Raw genomic sequence first — 17,917 nt, 5'->3', positions numbered from 1 at the left:
TCAGTTTTTGTTTCTAATATTAGGAGAAGGGTAGAGAAAATGTGAGGGTATTTATAGCTGAACTGAGAATAGCACAACTACCTCATGAAGAACATCCCTTAATAATAGTTCTGCTTGTGACTCTTGTGTGAAGCAGCCCCTCCCTCATTCAGCACCTCTTCAGGACACAGTTAAATTGTGGAACCTCTTTATTCCACCCACTTTGAATAACATATTTAAATTTCCTATTGGTTTAGTTTGGCTTTTTCACAACCTGAGTTGTCAAGGTAAAACCATTCAATCTGGAAGTCACCTATTTCTACTGTGTACTAACATCCATTCAACTCTATTGCATTTAGCTAACTTTCTTTAATTAGCAATGCTCTTTTTAAAATAGAGATGCTTTGCCAATGCAGACTTTTTCTTCTATCTGGTTTTCATAAAAATATAACCCCTTATCTCTATTACTGGGTCCATGGAAAAAGCATCTATTTTTTTAACTGGGAAAAACTAAGATTTATTCATCTAAAGGAAAGATCCAATTGCCATTAGTAACAGAGATGACCACATTCACACATTTACACACCAATGGCCACCAACCTCTTATGAGCAAATTTTCAATACAAAATTTCGCTCACTGAAAACTACTAAAATGTTTTCTTTACTCTTCTTCTACACTGCCAATAACACTTTATTACAAATTACATTTGGTCTGCCCTGATTCTATTCCAAAACCTCTCAAAAAACAGTGAGAGTTGCCTGGACACTTACGTATGCTTGGCCCAGTGCTATAATATATATGTTTGTTTTTTTTTGTGTGTTCCTAAGATAGTCTGAACGCAATCATTAACATTTTCCCTACATTTTCCTACATGAATATACACTCTCAACTCATAAATTCTAACATGAAAGTATCCAGTGAGTTCGTTGCTTAATATGTAGTATTAATATTGCCTTTTCTCCCATAAATCGCCAGCAGTCCAATCATCAGTTAGTTACCAATTAATCTCTATTAAAGATGAATCCACTGATGAATAGTCCTGCTTCCCACATATTCAAAACTCCGCGGTTGGCAGCTTAATTGTGTAATGTATGGCTGCGGCCAAACAGGCCCAGATGGTTCACAGGACAGATGTGAGACTCCCTATACTTCACTTTTCCTTGCATTTGCTCTTTGCTAATGCCAAGATGAATATTTTATCCTCATTTTCTTCCCCCAAAGTTAAAAATCTTCTCTAATACACTATTCTGTTTGTCAGCTACCTGACTTGCAATTCTGGAATTCATACCAGGGACTATAAAAGACCAACTCTTTTGAGAGGCTTTAAAAGTTAATAATTCTTTGTCATTAATTGCCACTGTCTGATTCTATTAAGTTTTCATATTTTCCCCCTGGAAAATCTAGCCTAATTCCTGGCATGTTCCCCACCCGTTCCCAGAAAAATGTTCTCCTCCCTATTCCTCAAGAGGCCTGGAAGAATCTCCCTAGTTGACCTTACATTTTTGAATATGCTTTCATTGTTTGCCTTCCCACTTCCAAAATTCTATTATTTTTTACATTCACATTCATCATTATGCTGTGATTTACTTCATTTTAATTCTGCATTTATAATTCAACAATTTAACATCTCTCATTTTGCTTTTATTTTGGTAAGTGCCCAAATCCCACATTACACATTATGTTTAATTAACCATTATTTTAAGGTACACTTTGGCCTTTTCAAAACCATGAATGTATTTTATTTTAGTAAACATGTGGTTGAGTAAAGCAAGCATTTATCCAAGAAATCTTTTAGCAAAGTAATGCTCCTTGCATTTTCATTTCAGATATTTTTCAACTTTTACAGCTATACTTTTAACTGAATTTGGCTTTGTGTGGTATTTGAATTCTCATTATCTCTTTCTCTACTTGAGAAGGTTCCCATCCTTGATGACTCTTTCAATAGCCAAAGAGTCAGAAAGTTTGTCTTTTTGTCTAGAAGCACTTGTTCAAGTGGACTTTCTAACAGATTGAAATGTTCTATATCAGCACTGTTCAATACATTAGCCAATAAGCCACACGTGGCTAGTGAGTATTCAGAATGTGTTTACTGATACAAAGGAACTGGTTTTTAAATTTAATTAACTTTAATTAATTAAAATGTAAATAGTCATATATGGCTAGCGGCTACCACACTACACAGCATAGGAGAGTATTATGATTATTGGTGATAAACAGAGATATACAAATGGCCATTTCTAGGAAGTGTGTAATATTTTATTGAGCGACCATGTCTAACATTGCTCTCCATGGGCAGAAAAGGGTAAGATTTAGAATACAGAGTCCCTGCCCCTCATAGCTTTTTAACCTAGAAACAAGAGTATTCCATTGGTAGTTCTCTGTCTTGGTTATACATTAGAATCACTTGAGAGCTTTTTAAAAGTATCAGTGTTCAGATGAAATAACAAGAAATCTGAGATTTGTTTCAAAGTAATTGGGACAAGGTAAGGGAGGAATGGAATGGTATAAATGAGTTAAGATTTGCCACGTGTTGATCTATATTGAACATCATGGGCACCTGAGGGTTCATTATACTATTATCTCTATTCTTTTAATGATGTAATTTTCCATTATAAAATTTTAAAAGTTCCAGCTCTGCTCTAGATTAACTTAAGCATACTCTATGAGGCACGAGAATTTTGTAAGAGTGCCCAAATCATTCCAAGGTAACATCAGTGTTGAGAGTTACTGGTCTGAATAAAGTAATCTCATGATACCATGTTAATGAAAAGGTCCAGAAGCATGGAAAATCTGAAAGTTATTTTTCTTTATGAGCTGAAGGAATTGTTAAAATAGAATCAGTATCAGAGTCATGGACAACAGGTTTCTTTAAAAATTGTCAAAATGTTTTGCAATACGGATTAATTTTACCTCTTTTACAGAAATAAATGCTAACTTACTTGCATAAGTAGACTTACTACAAACTTTCTTTTCATGAGACAGTTCATGTGATGTGTGACTAAGCTCAAAACCACAAGTGAGATGATTTTTTTTAGCCTGCCCACTTCTCACTGTCATTGCTCTTTCCTTACTATCCAGACCACCTCACATGTGGTCACTTGTCAGTGTCTTGGATCCACATTCTCTAATCACATACCATTGTTTGAATCTGGTTAACCAGTCATATTTAAAGCAGAATGGTACAGGCTGAGGCATCATGGATTGAATCAGCATCACTGTATCAAGGCACTCAGAAAAGGGATTTTTCATTTCTTTTTTAAAATTCAGCTTACTTGAAAAATTTGAAAATTATCTATCTTCTTTTTCAAATCACCATTTGTGCCACTATCCAACACTACAATACTGATTGATCAATACTCCACATTTTCCCCAAATGCCTGATAATTTCAAGTTTAATTTAATTTTTTGGCTTTGTTAGACAGACATTTTAAGTAGTATGATTACTTGGTTGTATGTAATGTGCAAAAGCTCAACAATTCACAGCATAACTGCACAGAATTTTCATAGAATCTCGCCTCACCCCAAAATAATGGAATGAGACATTTCTATACGTTAGTTAATGGGAAACTGGGCTTAACAATCACTAAACTGTTGAAAGTATATGCACCTTACCTTTTAAAATGTAGATGATTTTTGCTGATTTATAATAAAGTTTCTAATAAATGAGTATTTATTTTTGTCTCGATTAATTCACAAATGGTAAATATATGCCATGTAATCAAAGGAATTTCACTTTAGAAAGCATCCATAAAAATCATTCAGAAACAAATACAGATAATTACTTAAGTCAATATTCATTAAACTCCCTTATGGATTGACCAACAATCTTCTGAATTTGCCCAACTACTAGAATCCTGGAACCAAGAGTCTCAGAAAACCCCTGATACAAACAATTCATTCAACATTAGTGAAGCATTTTCTATGCTACAAATGGGATTTACCAAGCACTTCTATGCACCTATCCTAATGCTGGATACCACATTAAAAGAAAAAGAAGATAGACTTTTTCTTTGGGAATACATGTAATTCAAATCAAAGACTAGAGACGTGAAATAAAACAGCAAATTTAACTGTGTTGTTATGCAGAATACAGACATCAATGTGGTAAGAGAAATGCAGTCATTAGGTTAGGGTGGTATTGACCTGAGAAGGTGTCACAAGCTGTATATAAATGAAAATAATAAATACATATTGGAAAAAGATATTACAGGCTTCAGAATCAAAATACAAAATAAATCTGGCAGGCAGCATAGAGCTAAATACACACACACATACACACATACACACAAGAGTGCAATAGAGCTAGTGAAATCTGAATAAGATTAATGGATTTTATCAATGTCAGTTCCTGGTTATATAACTGTATTACACTATTAACACTGGGGAAAACTAAATAAAGGGTATCGAGATCCCTCTGTATTATTTCTTACAACTATATGTGATTATACAATTTTCTCAAAATAATACACTTTTTAAAAAGGGGTAGACATAAACAAGTTTATTGAGGAAATATTGGTTAAAAAAAAAAAGCAAAATCAATATCAACAAAACTGGCCCAGCTGGTCAACAAAGCCTTTAATGACTGAGTTGAGATATTGTAGATGGAATCCCATTAATATATATCCCTAAATTTTAGCAAAAGAAATTGGATAGTAAGTAATATGTAGCATGTCTTGTCAAATGGAAGATGCAGAAAATCTTGTGGGAAAAATTCTTGAATGCAATTATGACTATATATATTTAGGTACCCACATTAGGAATTATCAGAACACAGTTTTAAAGTAACATTTCACATTGTACTCCAAAGACTAAATGAAAGATGACTTTGCCAGAAAAAAACTGCTCTAAATATATCTATCAGATTATATATGTAATATGTATGAGATTATATTATATATTTAATTATATGTAATATATAACATACAATTAGATATAAATGATATTAAACAAAAAGTAATTGCACACAAAAAGCAGCACAAGTAAAACCTAGTGGTATATCATTGACGACCATTAGCCACTCCATGCATATGCATCAAAGCCTGTAATTAAACATTCATATTGTCAGTGTAGAATACTTTCAGTTTAATGCAGAATTCCAAGAAGAGGAATGACAAAGTCGAAATATTACTGTATGTAGAATGTAGGATTTCATTAGGGAAGAATGAGCAGAAGTAAAGATATTTGGAAGAGAGAGCTACATCAGAAATCCTGGAGAGAGAACAAAATTAAGTGCAAGAAACATCAAAGTAGGAATACGAAAAATAATATAGAATCATACGCAATAGAATGGATTTGGCCTGAGCTGTGTAGGAAAAGGCGGCATGACTGACTTTGAATTTAAGTCTAGTGGAAAAGGAGTGGAAAATCATCGAGACCATTAACATGAAAGGATTTTGACTGTAAATTAAAATGAACTAGGTAGAAGAGGAATTATTTTTTATCACTTTGGAAATAGAGTTGTGTTAAGACAAAAGAGGAAAAAAATTCTTGGAAAAACCAACTGTATATTTTATGTTCAATTTTGTTTTCGAGGGTCTAGTAAGAACTAAGGACCTGGAATTACCATGAGAGGTAGGTGTTAGAGTGTTCCAGAGGTTATGTGGTTCACTGTATTGGGGAGAAGCACATGGGTCTGGTGTTTACAGATGATGGGGAAGATGGGTGTCAGCAGAACAGGAGGAGAAACAAGGAAGGCACATCTGGTTAGCAAAGGCAAAAAATGGTCAATCCTTAACATTTTTTAGTATCTTCTGGGCAAAAAAAAGATTGTATTCAATTAAAAAATAAGATCAATAATTATTTTAAAATGGAGTTAAAGACTTGAGACAAGGGGAAGTTGCTTGGTGTCTACTTGTAGCTATTTATTACATTGCACTCAAAATGCAAATATGTTATAGGTAAAGCCCAATTAAATAAAATCTACTAGTATTGCATTAAACATTTTAAAACAGGAGACAGATTCTTCAGTTCACAAATGGCTACCCAAAATATGATACCCTTTATATAAATACCTATTACTTATAGATATCATATAGCAAAGTCCATCTGCACATTACCATATATTAAACTTTAAAATGCTATGGTTTATTGTACAAGGTGTCAAAAATATGCAGGCACAATGGTAACCCATAGCAAGAACTACGTCATCAGAAAACTGAAGCTGAGAAAGAATAACAGTGTTCGTATTTATAAAACAAGAATGAAAAATGACCGAGGTCATCATAAATTCAGATTTAGAGAGAAGTAGTTTACACTCAGGTAAAGCATTTTGCCAAATTTTTATTCACTCAAAAGCAGTAGCCAACATTTTAAATGAGCTGAAATTTACTTTCATTGGGAAGACTAAAAACTTAAAGTTTCAAAATATGATATGAGATTTTCCTTTTAAGGGCACTAGGCTGAAGTTAAGATAGGGAAGTTCAGTTGGTACTACTTGGCTGAGTGCACAGACATTACTCAACTTCTCTGGGTGCAGTCTCTCATCTAGAAAATACGTTAATTGAACTGCGTGATGCCTTGGGTCTCTTCTAGTGTCTTGATAATTCTGATTCTAATCATCTGTTGAAACATTATCGATTATAAATCATTTAGAAAACTGACAAATGAAGCCTACCCTTGAAACCCAAGAGGAACGAAATAGTTGATGAAGTTGGCTCTTTCTTGTCACTTCTGTGTATTACTGAACATGTAATGTTTTGTTTTCTTCCTGTACCCCTGTCCCTACCACCTCTCAGCCCTCCCATTATCTAGCAGAGAAGTAATCAATAGTCCTTTAAAACTCTCTCATTTTAGGGATTAAATTGCTGTCAGTCTAAGAGCTTTGAAAGAGTTAGCTCTTGACATTTAGAATTTTAATATAGTATTTGATTCTACTATTTATTCAAAAGCAACTGCCACAGACTATCACATATAATAATCTAAAAATTCTCTGAAATACATTTCTGAATTCACCACATTAAACTGTGGGCATAGGAGAGGTGAGTAAGCTGAATAGAATGAAACTAGCCAATCACCCAGGACTTAAAACTTGGGTGGGTTTTGTTCTCTATTGCCTCGACCTAAGCAATAATTTTCAGGAATTTATTAAATATAAATAAATACACAAACAAATAAATAATCATTTCCTTTGAAAAAACAACTTATCACCATTATAAAACTGTTTTTATGCATTTTATGTGAGATATAATACATTTTTAGTTTTTTGTAGCATTTGCATATTTACCATTCATGGAGGTCTCCAAATGGAACCATCAAAAATAACGAAGGGCTATAATATGTAAATTCTCTCAGCAATGAACTTTATAATACAGCAGAAAAATGTCAAGTCCAACTTCCTAGTTAGCAACGGCAAGAGAGACCTGATATTTTATTATCATATTTAAAACCCTTTGGTTTAAGTTCTGTTCCCTCTTGACTAAATACCCCTTTGTACATTCCTCTTGAAAACAGGTGTTTGATGGAGAAGTGGTAGGAGACATTTGAGAAAGGTTAGGAGATGTCCAAACAAAAAGGGTAAAGAATGGGAATCTTAAGGGTTATTAAGTGAAGGAAACTTGAGTCTCTTACACAGCTTGGTCTAAAACTCATCCTACATTTCAGGAAAATGGCATGCGACATAATTCTAGGGGCAGTTGCAGATTATTTTAAATAGCAATCTCAGGCAAGCAACATTTCCTACAGTAATATTAGCAGTAAAATACAAATAAACAGGCAACATAAGACAGAGATTGTTTCCAGATGGTGTATACCCACAACATAATTGCACCTACATTGATAGAAGATAAAAATAACAACACTTACTGAGCCAGACATTGTTTTAAGTACTTTATGTTTACTGACTCACTTTAATTTTTAGGAAACTACACTACAGAGAAGTTAAATCATAGTTAGAAGAGACAGAGGATCTGTTGTGTTCTCCCAGATCAACTCTTGACATTTCTCTTCTATGGCCTGCATTCCCTTAGGTTGACTTCTATGGATTTTATCTACCGAGACCTCTGCGATCTGCTTCCCTATATTCTGATTATATCTGGGCAGTGGGAGGCAACAGAAGGAGATGGGAAGGCATGAAGAGAGGCTACTGCATGATATTTGAGATTAGCTGCAATCTTCCACCTGAAGTCCCAGCTTTGCTGGAAGGCTTCTGTCCTGCTGCTCTTACTGGATTCCAGATTCGTGTAAAAGCTCCCTCTATTTTGTCAGGTTTACAGGCGCTAATGTCTTCCAATTGTGGGCAGACCCTGAGTGATGCCCCATCCTGTTGCTTCCCGACACACTGCCCACCATTAAATAGTCACCATCAACCTCTCTTCAGTTATCGCTATGGGTGTGCCACCTATTTTCTTGTCTAATAGGATAACAAAGAAATAAGATAAATCCTTTGTGATCTATGAACTACTGACTAAAAACGCAAAAAATTTAAAAAATAGCATTGCTGTTTCTTCTTATTTTCCCAAACATCTGGGTATCCAAGAAAAAATGGGGTGCTCTACTTCTAGGAACAAAGAATAATTCTGGAAGAAAAGGCCTCCACAAGTCCCTGTATTTTAAAGGTAAATGTTCAAAAGATAGTAATCCTGGAAATGTGTGTGGCAGCAGGCCCCTAAATTTGGGTGCCTAACCTCTGGTTTTCCTGTCATTTCAGTCTTTCTTAGTAGTTTACATGTAGATATTCTCTAGTTTAATGCATCCAGACCCATTTATACTACAAATAAGGAAAAAAAAAAAACCCAAAGTAAATGTAGCCTGTAGTTGGGGAGATTTTCATTGTTAAAGACATTAAAAATACTGAAAACTCATTTTACTTTTGAAAATATTAAATAAGAGAGATATCACTTAAAAGTCAATGTATCCAGTTGGGAGTAAAGCTCTCTTTGGATGGTTCTTAAAATGTGAAAGCCATTTGCTAAATTACTGGCATCCTACAAAATCGAAGCTACTATTTATCAATTTAGTTCCCAGTAAGTTTTTGACGGCACAATTCTATTTTCCTGAGCTGTGTATTTTAACTAACAAAATAAAATCAATCTTTTGTGAAATTTACTTGGTATTCATTGTTTATTTGATAAGAGTCATTGGCCATTTTATACATTTTTTTAAAACTAATAAGCATACACCTCAGTTTAGTTTGTTAGTTTTTCAGGAGGCTAAGAATACTCATCCAAAAGTTTCCTGTGCAGTCCAGAAAGTTGTAAGAAGCCGCCTATACAGACACCGAATATATTTCACCACTACACTTGCAAATAACTATCATTTGCAAAAATAAGTTTTTATTTGGGTGTTATTTCTGGCAAAGCTTTAAGGCTATATTTTCAAAGAGCAAAACTCTAGGCCTTTAAAATTCTACTGGCATCCACCAACCAAGCTGGACTCTCCTCTAGGTTTCCACAGAGCCTGAGAGAGAGATGACTTCATCTTAATCATTTTCTTGCCCACAGTCATGTAAGATAACTGGGATTTTTTTTTCTTGCAGCATTATAAAATCTCTTGAAATGTGTGGAGAGAAAAACAAAAGAAAACAGAAACTGCAGGGAGTTGGCAGATTTGATTTTATGACTAGCACTGATTATCAGCTTCAGCCTGTTGGACTCTCCACACAGCCGTATATGCTTCAAACTTAATATTTTATTTTGTAACTAGAACATTTAACATCATATTATCGTCTCTAATGTGGATAATTTAGTTCAGATGATCTGTTATGAAGAAATTAAATTTGAAATTCTATTAGTGTATATATACATTTATATAAATAATTATTTTTTAATTATGTATTGTATTTTATTTTTTTAATACCTTTATTGGAGTATAATTGCTTTACAATGTTGTGTTAGTTTCTACTGCATAACAAAGTGAATCAGCTATATGTATACAGTGTGCTTTAAGTGTAGCTGCCATATCCTAGTTACTTCAGCACCTTCACTGTTTTTTTATACCATTAACCTTTCTATTAAAATACAGTAGGGATTAAAAACTATAAAAAATAAACACCTTATATTCACAATTTCAACCAATACAGCCTATCTAGCTTCAAGAAACATACCTATAACATCTTAGAAAGAAGGCTTATGAAAACAAACACTAGGATATTTAAATGTTGGCTTGGCCAAAAAGTTCATTTGGGTTTTTCTGTAACATCTTACGGAAAAACCCAAACGAACTTTTTGCCCAGCCCAATACATTTGAAACATTCTAATCGAATTGATTCTATGAAATTTTGAAGAGCAACGATTTCTGAATTTAAATCTTTAAACAAAACCCTAACATTTTCGCTACTACGAGTTATTACCTACTAAACTTATATTTGCAATAGAACTAAAAACTCCAAGGATGTAAGAATTAAGTCACCAAAATACACAAATATTTTAGAAGTATTAAACTTTTAAGGAAATGCTAACTTTGAAAAGTAACATAGGTATAATATCAGATAAACTGAAGATTAAATTTATTAATTTTTAAATCTATATAGTATAGAGAGCAAAGTAATTATTTTTGAAAGAATTTTCCCCATACAAACCCCTTCCAAAAATGTGTACTTATTAATATAGATTTCACCTGATTTTTCTTATTCATATGCACATGGAAGAGATCAAAAAGCATATCATAAAATAATTTCAGAGCCCTATGAAAATCAATATTCCAAATTTGTACCAAAAAGTACCCAAAGTACCAAATTTGGTACCAAAAAAGTACCAAATTTGCAGGCAGTAACACGTTAAATTCAGAAATATTATATTGCTGTGGAAAATGTGACATTATAAATAAAGGTTTCATGGATAAGGGGACTTTAATTGTATATTTAAAATTCCAAATATAAAGGAATATTAATAATTGACCCAATCAATTCCAAATGAAGGTAAATTTTTACCAAGTAATTCTCAGTTAATTTAGTAAGAAGTATTTCAAAAGGTTTTAAAAAGAAATATTACTCTGAAGTATGAAAAAACATCTGAAATTTATACAAATGGATTAATAGATATATTATTTATTACTTTGTATCATAAAATACTATCTAACACAATTCCTTAAAGGGAAAATAAATTCCTTACATTTTTGTAATGTAAGTAGAAAATCATTTGAGAAAAGGGGATCCAAGTTAAGTTACTTCTGCCTCTACATAGGTAATGCAAATTGAAGCCTGGGATGTAAAATGACCTTTACTATTTTAAGTTTTACTTCACGAGAGTAATAAAATATTCTACAAGGTGTCCTCCAGTTGAATTTTGAACCTCACTGATGACTATGATTTAGAAGTAGTGTGGAGAATGAGAGAGTGTTGTAACTCATTTTTCTTTATTGTGTTACTCCATCTCTACTTGGGGGTTTCAGTTTGATACAGCTATTCCAATAAATAATCATAAAGGTATCATAACAAAAATAGGAAAAATGTTAGTGTTTGATTTTCTTTATAAACTTTACAAAAAGCTTATTATTGATAACTAAACCATATTAATGACTAAAACACATGAGAGAAATAAGTTGTGAGTGTTTTATCTTTTTTTTTTAATGAAACCATTGAAATCAGTCACCAATACAATAATCCAGGAAATGTAATTTAGCCGGCCACTCAATAATTAATCCTTCTTATTTTATGATTACAATTAAGTGGGAAAGAATTCTACTCCTGATAGTCTTACTTCACGCGCTAATATATTTTCCTCACAAAATTTTTTATTATTATAAAAAACAACATGGCAAAAATACAAAAAGAATGAGAGATAAATCATCCGCAACTCTTAAGTCAACAAATACTAGTTAAGGAATTCCTGTGTGTATTTCATTTGCTAATATCTTTTCACCCTTATCATTTATCACTCGTAAATGTTTGTAATAATTATAGCAATTCTTGGGAAAAAAAACCTCACTCTGAAATTTTAAAAATAAGTTACTGAAGTGAACACAGTCTAAAACTAAAATATATTATAACACAGCCTTAAACTAAAATATATTATTGTATTATATTGTTTATTTTCATTTGAAATGAAAATCTAAAAAGCCATCACATTTTTTGTGTGTTTCTGGCTGCCATTTTTAATACAGAAAATAATGAAATTTCCCAGCATATATATATTTTAATATAGTAAATGGATAAAACTGGCACCATTACTAGGCTAAATACATGTAATAGGTTTATATGTGGGGATGTTTTTTTACATAAATCAGCTATTAATTCACACATAGGTTATTTCTTAAAAAAAAAAGTTAATTCTTCTACTAAATATAGAATTAGTCTCTCAAGTTTCTCTGATTCTAAGGGGATGGGTTGTCCCTACTGTTATTTTATTTTTGTTTAAAATTAATTTCTTAAGACGGTTTAGGTCTTATAATAAAAATTATGTTATTATAAATTCCAACGCTGTGATGAAGGGTCTATGTTTTCAAACACAGACAAACAAGGTAATGTTTAAAATATGTTTTTCAGTTTATTAGTGGCGATCAGCTTACTGTGTGCCAACATAATGGTTTCCATTGATAATTACTGTAAAAAAGATTAAAATTTTAAATACTTGGTAAAGGCTTTTTAACCCAAATGAAAGTTTTAGCAGTGTCATGTATGACATTTGATGCTTTTCCTTTTCAAATCAACTATAAATAAAGATATTTACGGAGAAATGGAAACTATTTCAGTATTTATTTGCATTCTTCCTTCCATCCATTGCTGACTTTCCACAATAAAGTGCCTTGATTCTAAATGAGTTGCTGCTCTTGACTTTTGAGCGTAATCATTTGAGAACACTCATGTAGGTCAATGGTACTTAGCAGTTTATTTTATCTCAGGTCATCATTTAAAAATGTTCACACCTAAAATTAATCTACCATTCCAAGAAAAAGACTGAAAATGGTACTTTTTAAATTCCATAGATTCGAGGCCCTTAATTTCTTCAGTACTGTCCTATAATCATCTATATCCAAAAGACTGTATTTTAAATTCTAAAGCAAATGCTAAAAAGTCATCATCCAGCAACACAGAGATGAATAATAAAGTAACTTTTTTTCTTTCAGAAAACATGACGATAGAAATATCAAGAAAAAAGTATAATATAATTCTGGAGTTAGGGTAGGTACGACATTACTCTGTATTTTAATTTCTAGCATATTAACATAATACTTGTGTATTATTCTGCAGAGCCAGGCATACAGACAGACATAATTTGACAACAGGTATTTTATGATCTTGTAGCTATAATAAAATATTTACTATTTTATAAGAATCTAATATGATTCAAAACCTTGTAAAATCACTACCCCCGAATCACTCCCTTCCTTTCTGATACAATTTTGATTTTTTATAAAATTAGTTACTTTGAATATAAAATACTTACATATTTATACTGTATATTACCTGCATAAAAACTAAAGTTAGATTGATTAATCTATTTTGGTGATATTAACTGAAAGTAGGCAGTATTATACTTATTATTTACTTATTACTACATTGCTTGGTGAACAATCAAAAGTAACTGAAGCTAAGTAATTCACACTATTTATAGACATTTTTTCAGAATCACCTGTTTTGTATAGATTGTTTTAAGTACAGTTGTAAAGTTTTGATTTTTAAGAGTTCCTTTGAAGGCATGGCAGATGTTGGTTTTGCTAATAATGCTGGAAAGCACAGCAGGTTCAAAGTTACAAATATGCTTAACACATATTAAAAAATAGTGTGATTTTCTATTAAACTTCGTTGTTTTCAATTGTCAGTAAACTATAGTGGAAGCCTAAAGTCCATAAATATTTGCTTCTAGACCCTTAAACTTCTTGAGTTTGTATATGCGTGTGTTCATGTGTGTTTGGGAAGGGGAACACATGTAAATGCACACTGGAAAATGTTACATATTATAGTTTTAGCATCAGTACCATGGATAAATATTGGGGTTGTTTTCCAGTATTTTCCAGGGCTTAAAATTCCATTAGAATTTCACACAGTCATACACACATACACATATTCATACAATCTGGGTATGAGATGCAAGGATACAGAATTTTGGTTCCAACTTTGCCCTGGGTTTATGTATTATATTTACTCTCAACTAGAAATACACAGAAATTATAAACTGCCTAACAAAATATAAATGGTCTCTATAACACATGATGTGAATTTTGTCTAACACAATTTTAAAATTTCAAGAGTGCAGAAATTACTTTAATATAATTTTTTGGAAATACTGAAACATTAAAACTATGCTATAAGTAATGAGAGATATATGTGTTAACAATATACCAAAATTACACTGACTTTGTACTTTGCTTTAGTTTCTGCTAGCTTAAGATGCCTTTATAATAATATGAAATGAAATAACTGTGAACATAAATTGTAGAAGACCAAATACAATATCATTTCAGGAAAAAGCTACCTTGAATTTAAATCTAGCTAAAGACCTAACAAATATTAATTAACTAAAATATTGACTTTAGCTAATTAAATTTTATTTTCAAAGAGTATACAGATATTTAACCAGAAACTATTGTTATATTTCTTTTTAGATAGCCAAGAGTTCTTTCAAAATATCCCATGAAAGAAAATGTTCATTCTAACTCCCCAGTGATTCTACCCTTGGTGATGGCTAATTGTATTTCCCGCTCAAGATGTAATCTATTAATACTTTATGTAGCTGATGAAAACTTTTGTTTGTTTTTCCAGGACTTTAATTACCAGCTTCAACATGAAAAAATAAACGTATTTGGCTATATGGTTATTTCCCACCAAAGGAGGGTAGCACTGTTAATGTAACCAATATTCTTAAGAAAGTTGTTATTAAAATAATTGAAGGGAACCAGTTCTTAGATCCCACTTCTCTTATTTCTCCTCAACCAAAATAACATATGCCTATATGAAAATTCAATTTGCCCTATGAAACTTAGGTGCATTGGTTCAGTTGAGGAAGCATATGAAACAATCCATCACATAGGTTTCTCACTGCAGAAAGTAAAATGAACAGTAAGAGCTTCTGGTAATTGCTAAAGTGCCGCTGACCAAACTGACCTCGGATCCTCTTATCCCAGAAAAGTTACATTGATATCAAATGCTAACTCTATAAAATGACCTCATTTTAAGATTGACTTTTTTTTTCTAATGAAGATGGAAACCTTGCTATGATTAACCTTTTAACTCTCTGTCTGAAGAGTGTTTCACTTATGGTTAGTAAAAACCATTAAAATGAGTGATACTGCTGGCAACTTTCTTGGATATAAACTAATTTGTGATGGGGCATTAGAAGTTCACCCGACCTTGGAATGTAAAAGTCAGATTTTAAGTTTGTGATAGAAGAATCCATCCCATACTAACGCTTAAGAATAACTGATACCATTGCTGCAAAAGAACATGAAATATGCGGCTCATTCATTGTCATTCATGTGGGATCTTACCTAAAGCATTATAAAGGATAGACACTTTTCAGTCTTTCAAACCAATATCTGGAATTATCTTCCAGGACTGTTAAACCAATTCCGCAAAGAAAGAAAATATGTAAATATTATATTAAACAAACGACAGCTTACGAAAGGACGGAACGCAGGCTGCACTATAGCTACAGAAGAAAACTCACAACCTCCTTAATTATAAAGCATCTTTTAACAATTTCATAAAGATACAGATAGGTCAGGGCTTTGATGAGTTGCCTGAAAAACTTGTTTCTCTGGATTGCTAAAATTTAGTTGGCAGCCTGTGCCTTCAGGCATCCGCATTCAGTAAGGTTCCCCTTTTGCGTGGCGGCTCAAGTTATCCCCACGTAGGTCTGCGCCTCCTGCGCACACCCTCCAGTACCAGCGCTACCCGGGTTGCTGTTTGTTTCCCAGTACTTGTTTCCGATAATACTCACCTGGAGGAGAATTTTACTTTCCACTTTAAAAACTTAGATTTTCTTTTTGGTTAGCATCACATAAATACAACTACTATTAAGAATCGTCTTTCTTCAAGGGTCTGAGCATGTATTTAGTTACAATTCTCTGACATTCCTTAAAATCCTCTGAATTCCTAGACTGCCTTCTTCCCCAAGAAAGGGAAATTTTTACCATTTGGAATAGGGTGCTATTTAAAGAACTCTGAAATCAGAATTTAAAAAAAAAAAACGAAAACTTTTTTCTCATATGCTCTGCCAAGTTCCATTGCAAGTTCCAACTATTGTGCAATAATTTGGAAATCCAGTTAACGATGGGAAAAATCTAGCCACTCAGTCGGGAACTTGCAATGGAAAAGTCAAGGAACGGCACCCGCACGCACGGCCAGCGGACGCTGCATCCCAGGGTGCAATCCTCTCCCCATCGCTCAGATGGAAGGTCACGCTTCGCAATCGATTTCACATACTTGTCACTTGTCCTTTTTTCTCAGCGCTCTGGTAAACTAGTTTGAATCTTGGAGAGCTTAACGCAGTTGGCTGGGTGTTGCGCTTGGAGAAACACGTGCCCCCAAAATAAAAGGACCAAAGCAGCCTCGCCGAATTTGGCGGCGAGGAGCCAAGGAGGAAAGACCTGTACCATAACGCCCGCCGCCTCACTCTAGTGCGAGAATCTTCCCAGTCATCTCTCCGCCCCCTTTCGCCGAGGGTGCCCGGCGCGCCCTTACCTGAGCTATCGCTTTTTCTCTTGCCGCCACTTCTCTTCTCCGCCTCCGCGGGTGACAGCGCCTGGCGGCCGTAGTCCCCTGGCGGGCACGCGGCCCCGGTCGGGGTGCTGGAGCCCAAGCTGGAAGAGTTGGAACACAGGACCGGCGGGCTGCTTCCCAGCTCCGGGGGCCCTCCCGAGTCCGGCTGGAGGCAGAGGCTGTGCCGAGCCGCGCTTGGCGGGGAGGACATCTGCGGGAGGTGCCAGTTGGTTTGCAGAGCCTGGTGCTGCTGCTGCTGGTGGTGGTGGTGGTGATGGTGGTGGTGGTGGTGGTGCCCCCTGTGATGCTGGCTGGCAAACATGCCCTCCTCGTTGGGGTATCCCGCGATTATGCAAGACGAGGAAGAAGTGGAGAGCTCGGGATAGGACATATGGTCAGATCTTCCATGGAGGGCGAGAGAGGACTGGGAGAACGGGTGCAAGCCTTGCGCGGTGGCGTGAGGGCTGCGCAGGCAGCCAAAGAGCGGGTGTTCCATAGCATGCAAGTCTCGGGTTCCAGGCAGAAGACTTCACGACGGTTCCAAACGCCACCACCCTCTGTTACTTTTCCCTGGAAACCGTGTGACTTTTCCCCCTCCCAAAGCAATAGCCGCCCGCGTTTCAGCAGAGCTCGGATAATCCCGGTCCTGAGCCCTAGCGGCCAGTCTCCTTTACATATAAACACTCGGACCTGGAGGAGCTTCCCTCCGAGCTACTCAGATGTTAAGAGTAGGAGAGGTTGAAGCCAAAAGAAGGTGGTCCCAGAGAACTGCTTTCAAGGGGAAACGGTTCTGAGAGGTTATAAATAGAGTGTAACGTGAGCTGGGGGCTGGCTTAGGAGCCCAGTGCTGACCACAGGCGAACTCCCTCCAAAACTCCGGCTCAGTCCGCGCCATGCGCTCGCAGTTCCACTTCCTATCGCCGGCTGGACGCACGCAGCGCGCCCACGCCCGCCCGCCCCTGCCAGCAGCCGGGACTGCAAGCGGCGCGCCTGGCGCCTAAACCCGAGCCCCGGCGGGCAGCGGCTCCCCTTCCCACTCCGTCGGCCAGGCCGCGCCGCAGCGCCCGCCAGCCCCAACCCCGCACCCAGGGTCCGACCTGCTCACTGCTCTCATGAAAGGTGTCTTGTCCGTGCCCCTTGGGCACTGTCACCTGCAGGAAAGCTTGGGCTGAGCCTAACTGTGGAGGAGCACGAAAGGAGAACTAAGATTAAGGGAAAAGACCAGAGCTAGTTTGGCGCGCGCTCAGATAAGTTTCTCAAACTTCACATCAACTCGTGCCCTGGGCGCAGCGGCACTCCTAGCTTTTTACAGCCGGTGTCTGTGGGTGGGTTGTTAATGGGCTGGGACGTCAGATCCGAGGATG

General features: G+C 35.3%; 1 protein-coding gene across 1 annotated transcript in view; it reads right to left on the bottom strand.

Annotated features, from left to right (window-relative positions):
* The window catches only part of MEOX2 (mesenchyme homeobox 2), a 63,728-nt gene extending 46,085 nt beyond the window's left edge, over positions 1–17,643 (bottom strand). Inside the window, exon 1 of the mRNA XM_081244829.1 lies at positions 16,536–17,643. Within this exon, the coding sequence (XP_081100955.1) occupies positions 16,536–17,049 (514 nt within the window). The 5' untranslated portion in view covers positions 17,050–17,643. The remainder of the gene's footprint in view (positions 1–16,535) is intronic.
* Between the last annotated feature and the right edge of the window lie 274 nt (positions 17,644–17,917).

This window comes from Mesoplodon bidens (genome assembly GCF_964165515.1).
Source record: "Mesoplodon bidens genome assembly, chromosome: 9".
NCBI lineage: Eukaryota > Metazoa > Chordata > Mammalia > Artiodactyla > Ziphiidae > Mesoplodon > Mesoplodon bidens.
This window is presented reverse-complemented; position numbering and strand designations above follow the sequence as displayed.